This window comes from Haliotis rubra, unplaced genomic scaffold (assembly GCF_003918875.1).
Source record: "Haliotis rubra isolate DU_JTF1 unplaced genomic scaffold, ASM391887v1 Scf509, whole genome shotgun sequence".
NCBI classification, from domain to species: Eukaryota; Metazoa; Mollusca; class Gastropoda; order Lepetellida; family Haliotidae; genus Haliotis; species Haliotis rubra.
In genome coordinates this window covers 434,825-452,294 of record NW_025767201.1, presented here as the reverse complement: position 1 = coordinate 452,294, position 17,470 = coordinate 434,825, and the positions used below count along the sequence as shown (strand labels likewise).

Below are 17,470 nucleotides of genomic sequence, written 5' to 3'. Positions count from 1 at the left end.
GGCTTTTGCTACAGCTTCAAGAGTGTCTGAACTCTATGCTCTATACTTCAGATCAATCATTTTTGCGGATGGCTCTAAACAGATCACGTGCAGAACTCTTCCTGCTCATTCCCTCCTTTCCTTGTGTGGGATTCAGGCAACCACAATCCAGAGGGAATGTTACGCCTATAATTGAAACAATTACAAGTATTGTTAGTAATTGGTAGTAAACTTACCTCTGGATTATAGGGTTTAGCTTCCTTCCTTTTATCTTATCCTCCCCACTAATCATTGCAGAAGATTCTGTTATTCATAAAAATTGTGAGGTTTAAAAGGGCATGCTCTGACGACATGAATTAAGGGGTGAAAACTCCAGACGATGAGGGCATACCACCAGGATTGTTTTTCTTTTCCATTTTTTCTGCATGTGTCTGTGGTAACCACAGGAATAAGGCAACCATTATCCAGAGGTAATTGGACTAACAATTACTAACAATACTTGTAATTGTTCCTAAACAAGAAATAAAATTGGTCTGGCCTTATGATTTACCTTGCAATTTTGATGTGTTTTCCAATTAGCAAAGTCTGTGTCATTGTTATTATTTAAATAAAGTAATAGCTTACAAGTTAAGAGAAAGATATGCTGACAGCCATATTCCCATGGGTAAAGGCACCCCTGATGTAATCATCAAAAGATTTGCTCATAAATGTATTTACCTCAAATTTTCCTCCTTTCTTCTGAAGGCTATTGACTCGCTTAAATAGGGCGGAAAATTGTCCCTTGACATCACCACACACCAAACTGAAAAACAAAATCTGAAATTTATATAATGTGTCAAATAGTTAAAAAAATAAATAAGTAACATGTTTCTGACACAGGCTATGCTACTTAAGTACATATTCAAGGGTACTTTCCAACTTCAGTTTTTCATTTCATAAACAACAATATATTCATACTAATGACAATTTCAATCTCTATAGAGAGAAAGAAAACACTTTTGCCTCGATGAATTGCATTGGCCAACATAACAGATTATGAGAACATTTTAAATCATAGTAGGCTATATTTAAACTATAATGTTAAACTATACACTCTTACCCTATAAGTAACATATTTGTTTTCAATCATTCAAACACCTTTATCCTGTTAATAAAGATATCAAAACCATTCATAATACAACATAACACACACACAACATAAAATACAAATATACTGGGCAAAAAAAGAAACGCAAAAGGGTAAAATCAAGGTATGCTTATGTTTAATTCAAAATCACTTTACTCAATACATATTGAATCCACAAATATATGATTTCACAGAAATATCACCACATGTATCAATGTAGAGTAATTTCCAGCTTCTTGAACGCTACAACATCATCACAAAGTCAGTATGTAGTATGGCCCTGACTAGCAGCTGTCACATCTCTGCATCTCCTGGGCATAGACTGTACCACTGTCCTTTTTCGACACTGTGGAATCCTTCTTTATTCTTCATCCAATGCTTGGCCCAACTTTTGAAATGTCTGAGGTTGAGGTCATCATATTCGTACACGTCTATCGAGCTGGCCCATAAATGTTCGATAGGGTTGAGATTGGGGGATTTTGAGGGCCATGGGAGCACATTTACGTTGTTGTTGGCAACAATATTCCTTGTAGCAGGTGCGACGTGTGGTCCTGTATTGTAATGTTGGAACATCTCATGTCAGATGTCCTTATATCGCCCTGTTTCAATTGTAATAGGCATCTCTGCTCAGTGACAGAACCTTGCGTTGTGTACTTTTTTATGTAATGATGGTAAAGTAGCCAACTTCAAGTATGATCTATGAATCAGGCCTCATTGCTGGTAAAAACATAACAAATAGAAAAGAGAAACTCAATAATTTATTTACAAAACTTTAATACAGTGAATTTCTCACTCCCTAAACCTAAACTAACCTAACAACCTAACCTAACCCCTAACCTCTAACGAGACATGGCTCTGAATTTCCAATGTAATAGTCAATGAATGTAAAAAATAACCCCTAAAAGCGTATCTACTTGGTCTGGATTACCAGGAATCAAGCAATCGAAGTAAATGTCCTCACCTCTGGTGAACCAGTGGACTAAAGACAAGGAGTGCTGTGAAGCTGCTCCCTTTATAGGGCTGGAGGCAGGCAGTTCATGTGCTGCACATGCCAGGCATGCTTTGTTAACCCAACCCCAAATAGAACTAAAACTTTACCAAAATATCCCAAACTGCCACATTCCTCCACCCTTAAAGAAAGTTATTAACTAATAACTTAACATGCACATGATCTGCTTATACTTGGTGAATTTATAACATGACTGTAATATCTAGACATTTTATAGATTGCCAACATGAATCATATTTCACACACACGCCCTGAGTGCAACCTAGTGTATGTTGTCTGTCTCACTACACTTCACAGCAAAAAAAATGATTCTGTTGAATGCCATAACAAATGAATAAAAACAAAATTCGAATATCAAAATTAAAACAGACTAAAGCTATAGCAACAATATGAGGCTATTACCTTGTTCGGGGAATGTATCCATCAATAACCACATAAAGGAATGAGATGCCATTCATCTGCAGCTGACAAAGAATCCTGTTCCATGTTGTGTCTTTTAACAGTCTAATATGCGAAAAAGTGATTATCGTTTCAGGTTTTTCACATTGGTGTGTAGTCCCACTGGTCACCCAAGATAGCACACCTGGCAACTACTTGCATGATGTCCACCATTCTTTAAAAAGTAATTTAGTTAGCCAATAATGAGCAATCAATCAATATATTGGTGGTTAATCCTTTGAAGGCAGAATGTTGTTTCTACACAGACACTTTATGACACGGTGTATTCAGTATTGATTAGTAAATCTACATACATAAACACTACCTTTAGACAAATCCGCTGTGCATGATAAAAGCAATTAATCAATCAGTATGTTATCGGTTAATCCTTTGATCAATGTTTGTTTTGTAACTCAGCTGATAATTCCTGCACTTCCATGTGCATACTACATAAGATGTAATACATTTGCCAGATCAGACCTCAATTAATAATGATGAGTATTTACTCCAGACACAAGAAATGCCAAATGGGAAACTTTGTCAGGTAATCTGAGTGGTGTTACCATTAATTATACCTGTTATAAATTCATTAACATTAGGTATATAATGACAAATAACATGTGTAGGTTTCTAACACCAAACATGGGTTACAGCAAGAGAGTTGTAATCGCTGTATTGCATGCAAGTTTGATTGCCTGAAAAAAAACCTTATGGGCTGACACTGTTTTGAGGATACGAACGGATCGTTGTATAAGAAATACATATAAGCATTTGCTGTGTACTTAGTTAAAAACTGTATATGATATACCTATGTACCTAAGTAAAATTTCAGATTTTTTTAGCAATGGCAAAGTGGGGTTGTTTAGTTTATGGATTCAAATACATCAAATGTGTGTTTTTGATATCATAGCATAGGTAATAGACATCATATTTTTACATGATTAAATATCAAGGTGAAAAACACAGAAATAGAATCAAGCATTTGAAAATCTGAAAAAGCCTACCCTGCTGGGATACTTCATTACAATGTGACAAAAACTAACAGGGATATTTTCAAATAACGGCACCTGATGGGCAAACACCCTTCCTAATGTCCCACTGTTTAGGTTGAAAAGATTCTGCCAAGGTTGACAGTAGCCCAGTCCCTGTGTCCGTCACGGTTGAGGGAGCAGGGGCTCACCAGTTTGCAGCTAGGTTTCGTAATTAGACTGTTGACTGGAAACATTAATCGCTCTGGATCAGTGCCCCTTAAGGGACTCCAGTACAAAGGGCAGCATCCGGACCCGTAGGGGAGGAAGAGCATTGCCAGGATCGATGTACCGGAAGTTTTCTACCTCCACTTCTACTACTAATTTTCCTATATCTCGTACAACCGTGAGGGTACCTTTTTCTGTAAAACGGTCAGTTTTTCTGAAAAAGTCTTAAGGTAAAGAATGTAACTAGCCTAATTCATGAGAAGAAAACCCCCCAAAATGAACAACAGGCCCCTGTATACCCCATTGTTGCCCCGCACCCAAGTAATCAAACCATGCAGCACCCAACTACTCAAAACCATTGATTCCCTTAGGCCGAGACAAACATATGGACAACAGGTGGGTCAATGTGTTACAAGTTAAACATGACACTACCAAGATCCTTTTCTCCCAGAATAACACTAGTTATATCTGACCCGACAAGACATTACACTAGGCTAAGTTGAATACCTTATTCTGGGTTTTACAAGCCTCCCCAAATGAGTTCAAAGTGCTGGTGTTTGACTCATATCATCATTGTGAACATCAGCATCCATATTTACAGTATCTACAAAGGTATCTTGGTCTGAATCAGGGTCAGGTTGTGGCACATCATATCCATTGTGTGAGGGGTTTTCTACTTCCTTCAACCAACTGGGAGGAGCTGACGCCTTCATAGTCTTTTAAGTGGTCAATGTGGACACTGACCACAGGACTGGTTTGAGACTTCTGGACCCGTAAAACAAAATCTGACAGCTTGTCAACAACTAAATAGGGGCTGTCCCAACCTAATCCTAACCTTTTATTTGCCTTTGGTAGATACCACCTCCAGACAAATGTGCCTATGTCAAAAGACCTGGCCAGCTTTTCTCGAAACGTTCATAGCGCTATGAACTTCTTAAGCCCATTCTTAACACATTAGCTATGACTCAAGTTAAGAATTCCTAGGGCTACGAACGTTTCAAGAATAAGGGCCCTGGTTTTCAACCCCTAGTCATAATTCTTCTTTTGAGCAACTGCAGCTTTACCTAGTTGCTCATTTGCATACTTGAAAATATCCACGTTGTTTCCCTCACCCACTCTATGTGCTCTACTGGACATCAATTCCGTTGTGTTTGAGGATGATCGCCAACCATAACATCAATTGGTAACCACATTTCCCTACCCAACATCATGAGGTTAGGTGAACACTTTGTGCTTTTATGTTCTTTAGCACTATATGCCATTTCAATGTATGGAAGTTGATTGTCTCAATCTAGTGGCTCATCATTTGAGTAAATGGACAATATTTCTATTGAAACGCTCTAAAAGACCATCTGATTACGAGCGGTATGGAGTTGTTCTAGTTTTCTCTATTCCGAGTAAGTGGCATAAAGTAGCAAAAAGATTGTATTCAAACTCCTTTCCCTGATCAGTATGGATTTGTTGTGGACATCCAAAGCGACTAATAACCTCTGCCACCAGCTTATCACCTACAGTCTGAGCGGTATGATCACTGAGAGCGAATGCCTCCTTCCACTTGGTGTAATAATCGCTTACGACCATGATGTATCCGTTCCCATTCTAACTGGCTAGCAAAGGGCCAATGACATCAATAGCTAAACTTTCCATTGGAGCACGAGCAACAAATTGTATCTATGGTGCTTTACCACGGTCAGGGCCTGGGCCCCGTTTCACAAAGCTCTTGTAAGCCTAAGATCTTGAAACTTCTCTTGTAACATTCATACCTCCCATGTTACAGCATTTAGCACACCAATCACAACTCCTGCACCAGCATTTGACATCACTAGACATACTGGGCCAGTAAAACCTTATTTTTATGGACTTCAGAGTTCTATGGTCTACCAAAATGACCACCGGTACGACTTGTGTGCACATGTTGAAATATGTCTTCTCATACAAGACCTGGAGCTACTAGCTGTAGACGTGGACCAAAGAAATCAGATTCTACCTTTCTGTAAAGTAGGCCAATTTCAATCTGTAACACATTCCATTAACCCAATAATTTAAAGTTCTAGCATCGGAGCTAAAATTGACAATATGCTCTCTAAACGGCTGTTCTTTACTTTCAGAAAGACACTTCAGTATGGGACCTTTCCCTACATCCTTGTTCTGGGCCTAGAGTAGTTCGTCTCTTGTCCAAACTGGTAACCAGTTGGAGACATTTTACCCCAATGGCCCAGATGAACTATCCCTATCAACAGTACTATTGTCTTCTGAAGCTACTTGTATGGGACAAACATGCTCAGGACTTGACTGGTTTCTTCAGGAACTGACACTACAATCAGGACATTCCTCATTTTCACACTTTAGGGCTTGCAAGACATTGCTGTGTTTGGAACCTAACCTGCACTGAATTTCACACCGATACCGGGGGTTCCAAATAAGGGCCGTATCGGCGTATGTACGGATAAAAAATATGCACGATACGGTAGGAAATCATTTAGAAAACATAGCAGATAGACACCACAGCAATGGTGCAGTCTTAGAATCATTTACAGACGTATTTATCCCCAAAAAGTAGTCTTATTGTTCATTGACCTGTTTACACAAGAGTAGCAATGTTGTGGTGCATATATGAAACGAAACACAAGATTACTGATACACTATTAATTTCTATTCAGTACTATGGACACTTAAGGTTTTCCAGTGCTCCTATATTGAATGTTTCAATAACGCACAACCACCTAGCAAGAATGCCTTCTGGATCTTTGAAATTCTTTAGCCAAACTAGAGGGAGCATGATCAGGAAGTTCCTACAATGAAGATAGTGCCTATAGTACCTCAAGAAATTCACAACAGCTAAGAGTTCTCGCTTTGGTTGTACAATAGCTTCTTTGGGCAGGATCACGAGTGTAACTTGCGTATGACAAAACACATTCTTCCCCATTTTTAACTTGCTATAAAACTGCGCCCATACCAAATGCACTGGCATCTGTGTCTACAATAAACAACCCATCATTCTCAGGAAATGAAAGTAGACACTGCTCAACTGGAGGAAAGCTGACTCACAGCCATCACACCACTTATATGGGAAAACTTGTCTAGTGAGTCTAACCAGAGGAAAAGCTTTTTTAGAGACGTTAAGAACAAGATGCCTATAATAGCCAACAAGACCTAAAAAAGCTTCGAACCTCCGACCTACCTCTGGGCTGATTCTCCAGTGCTTACTTTGTCTGGCATACATGTTATTCCCATGGCGGAAATTATATGCCCTTAGAACTTAACTTCTGTTTGAAACAAGGTACCCGTTTTTGGTTTCAATTTCAAGTTTGCTTGGCAAAGTTTAAGAAAGACGGCTCTAAGATTGCTGAGGGCAATGTAAAAGGTTCAGCCTAAGACAATAACATCATCTAAATAGCACAGGCCCTTTTTCCACCTAAGTTTGCCTAAGACAAAATTCATTTGCCTCTCGAATGTTGCTGGAGCATTGGGAAGTCCAAAAGGCATGACAATAAAATGATGGAGACCCATGTGTGGACAAAGCAGTTTTATGTTTTGGGTCCATTTTGACCTGCCAATAATCTGAAGCTAAATCTGGACCCTCCCAAAGTTTCTAGAGTTTCGTCAGTTCTAGTTAACGGATATGCGTCTTTACGTGTGATCTGATTGATTTTTTTTAAATCCACACAGAACCTGACCCATCTGGTTTAGTAACTAAACAAACTGGAGCTGACCAGGAACTATCACTGAGTTCTATGATATTCTGTGTCAGCATTTTCTCTAATTCCTCCTCTACAACTTTATTCCTAGCTAATGGTACTCTTCTAGCCAGTAATTTGATAGGCTTTGCCTCTCCTGTGTCAATGCTATGAGCGATAACATCTGTCTGACCTAAGATACCATCTTCACTGACAAATATACTATCCAAAAACGTAGGGGATATTCCATTTCACATGCATTGTTCTAGTAAATACAAATGATTATCAAGGAAAGTATTATTTATCCTTTGAGAGTAATCATTTACAGTAAATATTATCACCCAAACACAGCACTGACATGCCCACAATATGTACGTGAAAACTCTGATGATCATGGGGGTTGAACCTGACATTTGCACGATGTTGGATGTGACGTTTCTCGTCATTAACAGAGGAAATTGGAATGTGCAAACATCAATTTGGTTGTTTCAGAACTCTGTTAACAACTCTGAGACATGCACAGACTTTCTCGAGATGAAAGATTACGTGCCCTTGACACGCTACAGGTCGGCACAACACAGACCCTTGTAGCACGAAGTTTGAACGTTTCACAGTCCGTCATCAGTAGATTATGGTCCTGACACACAATCTGTCAATGACAGACAATGCTCAGGTAGACCAAGGGTGACAACTGTGGCTCAGGATAGATTTATCTGTTCTACGGCCTTCAGAAATCGTCTCGAAACAGCCAAGCAGATTAGAGATCAAATGCAAGAAGGTGCTGGTGTTAGAGTGAATGACCAGACCATCAGAAATCGACTGCACAGTGGTCAGTTACACACACAACGTCCTCGTGTCATCCCCTGCTTGAGAGATGGTCACATTAGGGCAAGATGTGTTTGGTGTTTAGAACGCCAACGCTGGGATTATTGACTTTGGAACAATGTAATGTTCTCTGATGAGTTCAGGTTCGTGTTAGACTTCGTTGATAGACGTAACAGGGTTTGGTGTAGACATAACAAACGTTTCCACGATGTCAACGTCATTAGGCAGTATCGTTTTGGTGGGGGGGGGCTTTAATGGTATGGGGTGGCATCACTGCGACTGGAAGAACAGACTTACATGTTGTTGCCAGGCATGTCACAGGTCAGTACTACCAGGACAACATCCTGGCAGTCCACGTTGTGCCATTTGTTCGACGCCATGGCCGCCGTTTCATCTTCCAAGATGACAATACCAGATGTCACAGGGCTAGGATTGTCACTGAATACCTCCAACATCAGAATATCACCAGATTACCATGGCCAGTCTTAAAGGTCACATAAACCCTAGGGGGTTAAAACTACTCATTTCGACCTTTAATTGACTTAAATCGACCTTTTTGACAACAGTGCACAATTCTCACCCGCGAACGAAATTTCAACCAATCAGAGCGGCACGACTCTGTGACGTCATATGAGGAATAGCTTTGAGGGCCGATGCAGAATTCATCTACATTTTAGGGGGTAAATTATCTTGTTTACAGGCTTGTATAAACCTGAAATCGTGACAATTGTTGTGGAAAATGAAAGCTATATGTTCTCACAATCTACTGGCATTTAATTTTGTCTCCTGCTTTGCCTAGTTTCCAAGTTACAACTTGTTTTCATAGACGATTCTGTCACAATTGATTGGTGTCGTTAGGCCCTATTTGTATAATGACTGATCCAAATTGATCCCATTTCTGTGTTTTTTTACCTCGATATTTAATCATGTCATGTAAAAATCTGTTTGTATTCTCAAAACAGTGTCGGCCCATAAGTTTTCACATGCAATACAGCAATTAATACTCCCTTGTTGTAACCCGTGTTCGGTGGTATAAACCTACACATGTTATTTGTCATCATTCACTTGATGGTCAGTTAATGAATATATAACAGGTATAATTAGTGGTAACACACTTAGATTACCCGACAAAGGTTCCCATTTGGCATTTCTTGTGTCTGGAGTAAATATTCAACATTATAAACATCGATCAAAGGATTAACCGATAACACGCTGATTGATTAATTACTTTTATCTTACACAGCGGATTTGTCAAAAGGTAGTGTTTATGTATGTAGATTTACTAATCTATACTGAATACACTCTGCCGTGTCGGTGTCTGCGTAAAAACAACGTCCTTCTTTCAAAGGATTAACCGGCAATACATTGATTGATTGTCCATTATTGGCTAACTAAATTACTGTTTTTAATGAAAGGCGGATATTATGCAATTAGTTGCCAGGTGTGCTATCTTGGGTGACCAATGAGACTATACACCAATACCTGAAAAGATTTATCACTTTTTCAGATATTAAACTGTTAAAAGACACATCATTTGGAACAGTTTTGTGGATATTGATGGATACATTCCTCGAACAAGGTAATGGCCTGATATTGTTCCTATAACTTTAATCTGTTTTAATTTTAATATTTGCATTTTGTTTTTATTCATTTGTCGTAGCATTCAACAGAATCATTGTTTTCGCCGTGAAGTGTAATGAGACAGACAACATACACTAGGGTGTGTGTGCGAATTATGATTCACATTGGCAAACTATAAAATGTCTAGATATTACAGTTCTGTTATAAATTCACTATAAGTATCAGCAGATCGTCAGCTTTTTATTTAGTTTCAAAATGCATACAAGTATGATAATAAACTAATTAGGATTATAAGACCAAATATAAAGACGCACATTGACTAGTATCTACATACTGGTGAGTGGACATTAACCATGTGAATGTAGCAAGAAATTTATCGGCAAGAGTATTGTGACTTCGAACCCCACCTTGCTTCCGTGGATGAAATCGTTATGTTATAAGTTGTGTCATGCAAAATCCTTTTGGTTATGATTCCAATACATATTTAACTACTGAGTAGAAAGTAGTTTTGATTTTTAACTTGATGAAAACAAACTATAATCTCATTAATTCTAACAGACTTTACGATTTTCAAAAATGGTGGCGCCCTGTCGGAAACATCCGCCAGTCTGTGGTTAAATGCTATTTAGGTTTGTTTTCACCGAGTTACAAAATCAAAACTACTTTCTACTGGTAGTAAAATATGTATTTTATTGATGGCCAGTAGGATTTTGCATGACATAGCGTATACTACTTACAATCCGCGTATAACGTCACTGCAGTGCTCTGGCGACAGAGTTACGTAACCTGTCTGTGGTTTCGTTGGCGGGCGAGAGGGAAGCAGGCGACTTTTTGGCCACTTTTAATCGCTCGGTATTAATTAACCACAAGTTTTAAAGAATAAATTTGGTGTTCCGCATAAAACTAACCACAAATCTTTCATATGTAATGGTTAAAAGAGTAACAAAAAACAAAGTTTAGTGGTTCTTTAAGTCTAGACTTTTCGCTCATCGAGCATGTCTGGGACATGCTTGGGCAGCGTTTCCCACGATGTCAACAATGACCCACTACTCTCCAAGAACTTGCCCATGCATTGCAAAAAGAGTGGAATAATCTCAATCAAAATGACTTGCTTGACGCCTCATAAGGAGTATGCCACATCAGATTGGTAACTGAGGGGACTTACCCATTATTGATGATTTGATAACTATAATCTCATTAATTCTAACAGACTCTACGATTTTCAAACAGACTCTGTCGGAAACATCCGCCAGTCTGTGGTTAAATGCTATTTAGGTTTGTTTTCACCGAAGTTACAAAATCAAAACTACTTTCTACTGGTAGTAAATATGTATTTTATTGATGGCCAGTAGGATTTTGCATGACATAGAGTTATAACATAACAATGTCTCGTGGCAGCGAGGTGGGTGTCAATATAATACTACTTACAATATTATTGATACTTCGACCACAACCTCACTTCCGAGGAAGAAATCGTTATGTTACAAGTTGTGTTATGGACAATCTTTATGGTCATCAATCATATACATATTTTACTATAACTAGTAAGTAGTTTTAATTCTTTAACTTCTGAAGCCGATCTGAACACAAGTAAGATATCGCTTCATGCTTCCACAACGCCGCCAAGACTCACAAACATAACCTGTAACTGCGGGTCCTGATGAAATCTGTGCATGGTGACACCATCACCGACCCCTAGGAGCAATTGATCGACAAAGCAACGATTTGGCATGTCGTCGCTCATGTCGAAATCATCAAATGATGATGCGTGCTACACACTTTCTATACAACTAACTGAAAATCGCTCCTCATATGGCGCCACTGCAGTGCTCTGGCGACAGAGTTACGTAACCTGTCTGTGGTTTTATGGCTTAGAGGGAAGCAGGCTTAATTTTGGCCACTTTTAATCGCTCGGTATTGATTAACCACAAGTTTTAAAGAATAAATTTGGTGTTCCGCATAAGACTAACCACAAATCTTTCATATGTAATGGTTAAAAGAGTAACAAAAAACAAAGTTTAGTGGTTCTTTAAGTCTAGACTTTTCGCTCATCGAGCATGTCTGGGACATGCTTGGGCAGCGCTTCCCACGATGTCAACAATGACCCACTACTCTCCAAGAACTTGCCCATGCATTGCAAAAAGAGTGGAATAATCTCAATCAAAATGACTTGCGACGCCTCATAAGGAGTATGCCACATCAGATTGGTAACTGAGGGGGACTTACCCATTATTGACTTGGTTTTTACTGTATGGTAAATTGACCCTTGGTGTAGTTGGACCCATACCACAGGATGTCCTTGTTTCTTTGGCATTTTCAAATGTATGGAATAAAATTCCATATTGTCCCTTAACATTTCTGCATTAATTGTTCCATTCTCGTTTTCACACGTTGCCATCAGCAATCAAAGTCCGATATCCCCTACTTTTTTTGGATATTATATATCTTTGAACTCCTTCACTAAGTTCCCTACTGCTGTTTTCTGCACTACAGAAATATGAACTCTTGTCAACAAATGGTTTCAAATGTGAAGGTAAATCTGAAGAATCTACTGTGGGGCTATTACTAGTTTCATCACATGTGACTACCTGTTCCACTGTGCTTAACGTTTCCACTAACATTCCATCTTCGTCTTCTTATTGCTCATATTCAACTAAGAAACAACAACAGTGTTGTCCTTTCCCTTGATTACCGTCTATAAGCCGAATTTTGAGGACCAAAAAAATATGTCTGTAGAAGGGGGTCGTCTTATCTATGAGATACAATTTCACGGAAATATTTTTCAGCTCGCCAGTGCCCTGCCAGGATGATGTTACAGGTTACCGGTACATCTGCCAGGATGTTTGCCACGATTACAGCGTTTATGTTGTGAATGATGAATAAAATACATATTAACCTGTACGTTTTCATTATTTCAACGTATCATTACATATTAGTCATTATGACATTTATCGTACCTACCTATTTACACACAAAAACACAACGAGTCTGGTCGCCATTTGCAAAATGACATTTGCCAATACAATTAGATGTTTCCTGTGACGCCACATACGGTGAAGAGTGTGATTGCTTACCGCTGTTTTTAACGCTACACAAGTAAATGAACAATGATATTAACTGGGCAGGTCGCTATTGTTTTGATGTTTGCACAAACACTTTCAAGCAGTCGGAGCTTACTGGAGAAGGGGATTAATTCCTTCGTATTCAAAACAAATATAATTAACCCGTGAAGCCTATGAGTGAATGATGTATGTTCAGTGGGTTCACAGGTTATACAGTACAAATAGATTAACATGGCGGCAATGTTTGAAGATTGGGAGATGTTGTATATTGAATATGAAGAAAATCCAGTGAACGGTTCTTGATATAGCTTAACATGCAGGTAAAATGTTAAAGTCCCCTTGTGACCTTGAAATGAAGGTCAAGGTCACCAAACCTGAGTTGGACCTTTCTTATACAGTGATGAAACTAGGTACCAAATATGAAAAGAATCTAGTGAACGGTTCTTAAGATATTCCAATTCATACGTACGTATGGACATACAGACGGACGGAGCCTAATACTATATCCCCCGCTCCGCACTAAACGCGCAGCGGGGGATAATGAAAAACAAGTGCAAAACTGGAGAAAGGAAAAGGCCTCACTGATGGAGATGCCAAAGACCAAGAAAGCAAGGAGATTCAAAGTATCACCATTTACCAAGCTCGAGGACGTCCTGGCTGAGTGGATACTTGAAAAGAGCCAACCCAGTTTCATCAAGTCTAGGAACATGATTCGTCACTGAGCACTGACAATATACAAGGCAAAGAAGGAGGAGTTAGGACTGCCCCCCCTCGTTTAAAGCATCGTCAACTTGGTGTACGCGATTGATGAAAAGAAGGAATCTGGCCCTAAGGGAAAGGTCACATATTGCCCAGAAACTACCAGACCAAGTCAGCACTAAAGTGGACTTATTTCACACTTTTGTTATCAAGGAAAGAAAGGCTATCAACTATGATCTATCACAGATAAGTAACATGGACGAAACACCACTAAGCTTTGATATGCCTGGACCAAAGACCGTCGACAAACGGGCAAAGACAGTGTCAGTTACAACAACAGGGAAAGAGAAAAAACACTTCACAGTCGTACTTACCAGTATGGCAGATGAAACAAAGTTAAAGCCGATGATTGTCTTTAAGCATAAGACATTACCGAAGGAAAAGTTTCCTACAGGTGTTGTAGTTGCAGTTCATCCCAAGGGATGGATGGACAAGGCGCTAGTGAACAAATGGGTAGACGATGTGTGGTCTGCTTGACCAGGTGGATTGAGAGGCTGCAACTCACTACTTGTTTGGGATATGTTTAGGGCCCATTTGTGTCCTTCTGTGAAGAAAGAGTTGATTGAAAAGAAGCAGACCAGGTAGGGTGGCTGCACATCACTACTTCAACCACTGGATGTTTCTCTAAACAAGCCGTTCAAGATGAACGTCAGGAAAAAGTGGTCTGATTGGATGATTAACGGAGAACACACTTTCATAAAATCCAATGCAATGAGGAGGCCTCCATTTAGTGAAGTTGCGAGATGGGATGAATCGTGGCAAGAAATCCCAACAAACAATATCGTGAATTCATTTCGAATGCGATGGACGGTTCAGAAGACGATGCCTTTTTCGAGGAATTCCTAACGACCAACTCCAGAAAGGAAGACGAAGATGTCCTTGTGTGTGACAATCTGCAAGATTATTACGATGATGGAACCGATGAGTTAGTGTGGAAGGCAAGAGGCTGGCGAGGATAGCGACACTGAAATCGAAGGATTTACGGCCGATGATTTGTAAACAAAATGTCATCGCCTGACATTATGGACTACTACTTCATTGTCTAATGAATTGTTCTTATATGTTAAATGTATACAAGCTTCATGAAATGTCAATATTTGTTGTGAATAGACACCGATGACATGTATTATTAGGGCTCCTTGCCTCAAGGCAGGAGACCTATTGTAATCGTTCGGATTATTATTATTATTATTATTTATTATTCTGCCGATTTTTGTACCAAACATAACTCCTAAACCAATGCTCCGAATCGCTAACAAAAAATCACACAGATGCGCACCGAGGTAGATATTCCCCTTAAAAATCTCGAGGCTCTTGGCCCAATAGCAAAGGGGAGATAATTCAAAATTAATTCCAAAGTGTCAACGTTTGACAGCAAATATCTCAAGAACTAATCGTTCCAACACTTCCAAATTTCTTGTACAGATGCACAATCGAATTCCCAACAATTTTGCCTGGACGGGTCAAGTCGCTAAAACCTACGGTTTGGCACTTATTTTTGTTTTCAGTTTTTGGCCATGTTGTTCAGGAGTTTTCTGAGTAGTTTGCTCCCAAAATGTGCAAATTCTGCACAAGTGCAGTATGGTAGATGGTGTCTTGGTGATTCCAGAACACTAATTGTTTTGACCGTAGACCCAAGAACAACTGAGATACAGCCTTTTAAAGAGGGAACTATTTCTTCTCCGGAACTTCTTAAAAGGTACATGACCCCCGTGACCCCGGCTGTATTTGGAAGATCCGCTTGCCTGTCAAAACACGTGTTCTGGCTCCATTTTGGACGATGATATCTAGCCCTCAGATACAATAGATAGAACTAAAGCCAAGGATGTCTTTCAGTGGCATTTAGAGACCAAGCCAAGGAGACCTCATCGTTGCCTGCAACTATATTTTTTCTTATTGTTATATATATACATGCTTCATGAAATATAATTAATTGTTCTCAATGGACACATAAATAATATGCTTTGAATAAAAAAATGACTTCAGTTTTTATTTACCGTGGGTACATTTTCTCTTGGGTTCACATTTCTATACTCACCGATTTCACAAAAGGCATCTTTTTGTTGATGCAAGCAATTATCGTTGGGATATAAAAAGGAAAACAAACACAGGTTTCTACAATATACCGGTAATCTTTATTATGTAATATTCTCACCAAACATACTTACGTTTTATATCCAAGATGCCTCTGGTCTGATCCCTGTTGGCCGCGACCCATCGCGGGGGATCGGCTTATGTACAAAACATACCATTTTGACACTGATTTTAAGGGTCAAGTTTGGGAGTCAACTTATCTATGGGGTCGGCTTATAGACGGTAATATACGGTAAGCTTCTAACTACAAAGAGACAAAGAGACCTGGATGCCAAACATATCACATTTGGATATGAAGAAAAATGAAATGATGTATTAAACCTGATTATCATCGCAACAAAATGCCATATACAGTCGAACCCCGTTTACTCGGACCCCGTATATCCGGAAACCCCACCTTCCGGACGATTTTTAGGTGAAACGAAACTTGCCTTCAGTAATTGTTCTCGCTTAGCCGGACCCTGCGCTTCCGGACCCGCACGGAGAAGTTTCAAACCATTCCCATAGATTTCCATTAAACAAGTGTTTGCCACTGATATGGCAATGTCCCGCTGCTAAAGAATGGAATATCTATATTTACTACTTTTTATTTTTTAGTCACATACAAGATGCCTGAAATGACTGGTGTCTGCATAATTACCCAATGTAGGCTGTCAACATACTTGAAAACATTGGGTGCAATGTTTTATGAGATATCGCCTTTAAAAAGCGGTCAAAGTATCGTGGTGACCTTGAAGATAAGGTCAAGGTCACCCAAATAAACTGGTGTCTGTGTAATACCCCAATGTAAACTGTCACCAAATTTTAAGACATTGGGTACAACAGTCCATGAGATGCCGTGTTAACAAGAGTTAAAAGCGTGCAAAGTGTCGTGGTGACCTTGAAAATAAGGTCAAGGTCACCAAAATATAACTGGTGTCTGCGTAATCCCCCAATGTAGGCTGTCACCGAATTTGAAGACACTGGGTACAACAGTGCATGAGATATCACATTATCAACAGTTTGAAAAGTGGTCAGTGTCGTGGTGACCTTGAAAATAAGGTCATGGTCACCCAAATCGACTGATGTCTGCATAATCCCCTAATTTAGGCTGTCACCAAATTTGAGACATTTGGTACAACAGTTCATGAGATATGACGCTAACAAGAGTTTGAAAGGTGGTCAAAGTGTCGTGGTGACCTTGAAATTAAGGTCAAGGTCACCCAAATCGACTAGTGTCTGTGTAATCCCCCAATGTAGGCTGTCACCAAATTTGAGAACATTGGGTACAACAGTTCATGAGATATCGCGCTAACAAGAGTTTGAAAGGTGGTCAAAGAGTTGTGGTGACCTTGAAATTAAGGTCAAGGTCACCCAAATCGACTGGTGTCTGCGTAATCCCCAATGTAGGCTGTCACCAAATTTGAAGACATTGGGTACAACAGTTCATCAGATATCGCGTTAACAAGAATCGGGACATACGTACGTTACGGACGCCGCTGAATACATAGTCCCCCGTTCCGCGTTGCGGCACATGTGCATGTGTACATGTATGTTTCACGTCAGTATTGTTTACCGGACGACTAAGTGTATTCATTGTTAATCTCTCAGCAGGCGTTTGCTGTGAATTGAGTACCCATCAAAACACTAGGGACGCATGTTAATCTCTCGGCAGGCGTTTGCTGTGAATTGATTACTTACCCATCAAACCACTAGGGACGCGTGTCACTTCAGTTGTGGCAGGT

General features: G+C 39.5%; 1 protein-coding gene across 2 annotated transcripts in view; it reads right to left on the bottom strand.

Moving 5' to 3' along the window:
- The window catches only part of LOC124292122 (CWF19-like protein 1), a 373,599-nt gene that overhangs the window by 337,236 nt on the left and 18,893 nt on the right, over positions 1-17,470 (bottom strand). For both annotated transcript variants that reach the window (XM_046729174.1, XM_046729175.1), the window contains exon 2: positions 697-781. In XM_046729174.1, the coding sequence (XP_046585130.1) occupies positions 697-781 (85 nt within the window). The remainder of the gene's footprint in view (positions 1-696; positions 782-17,470) is intronic.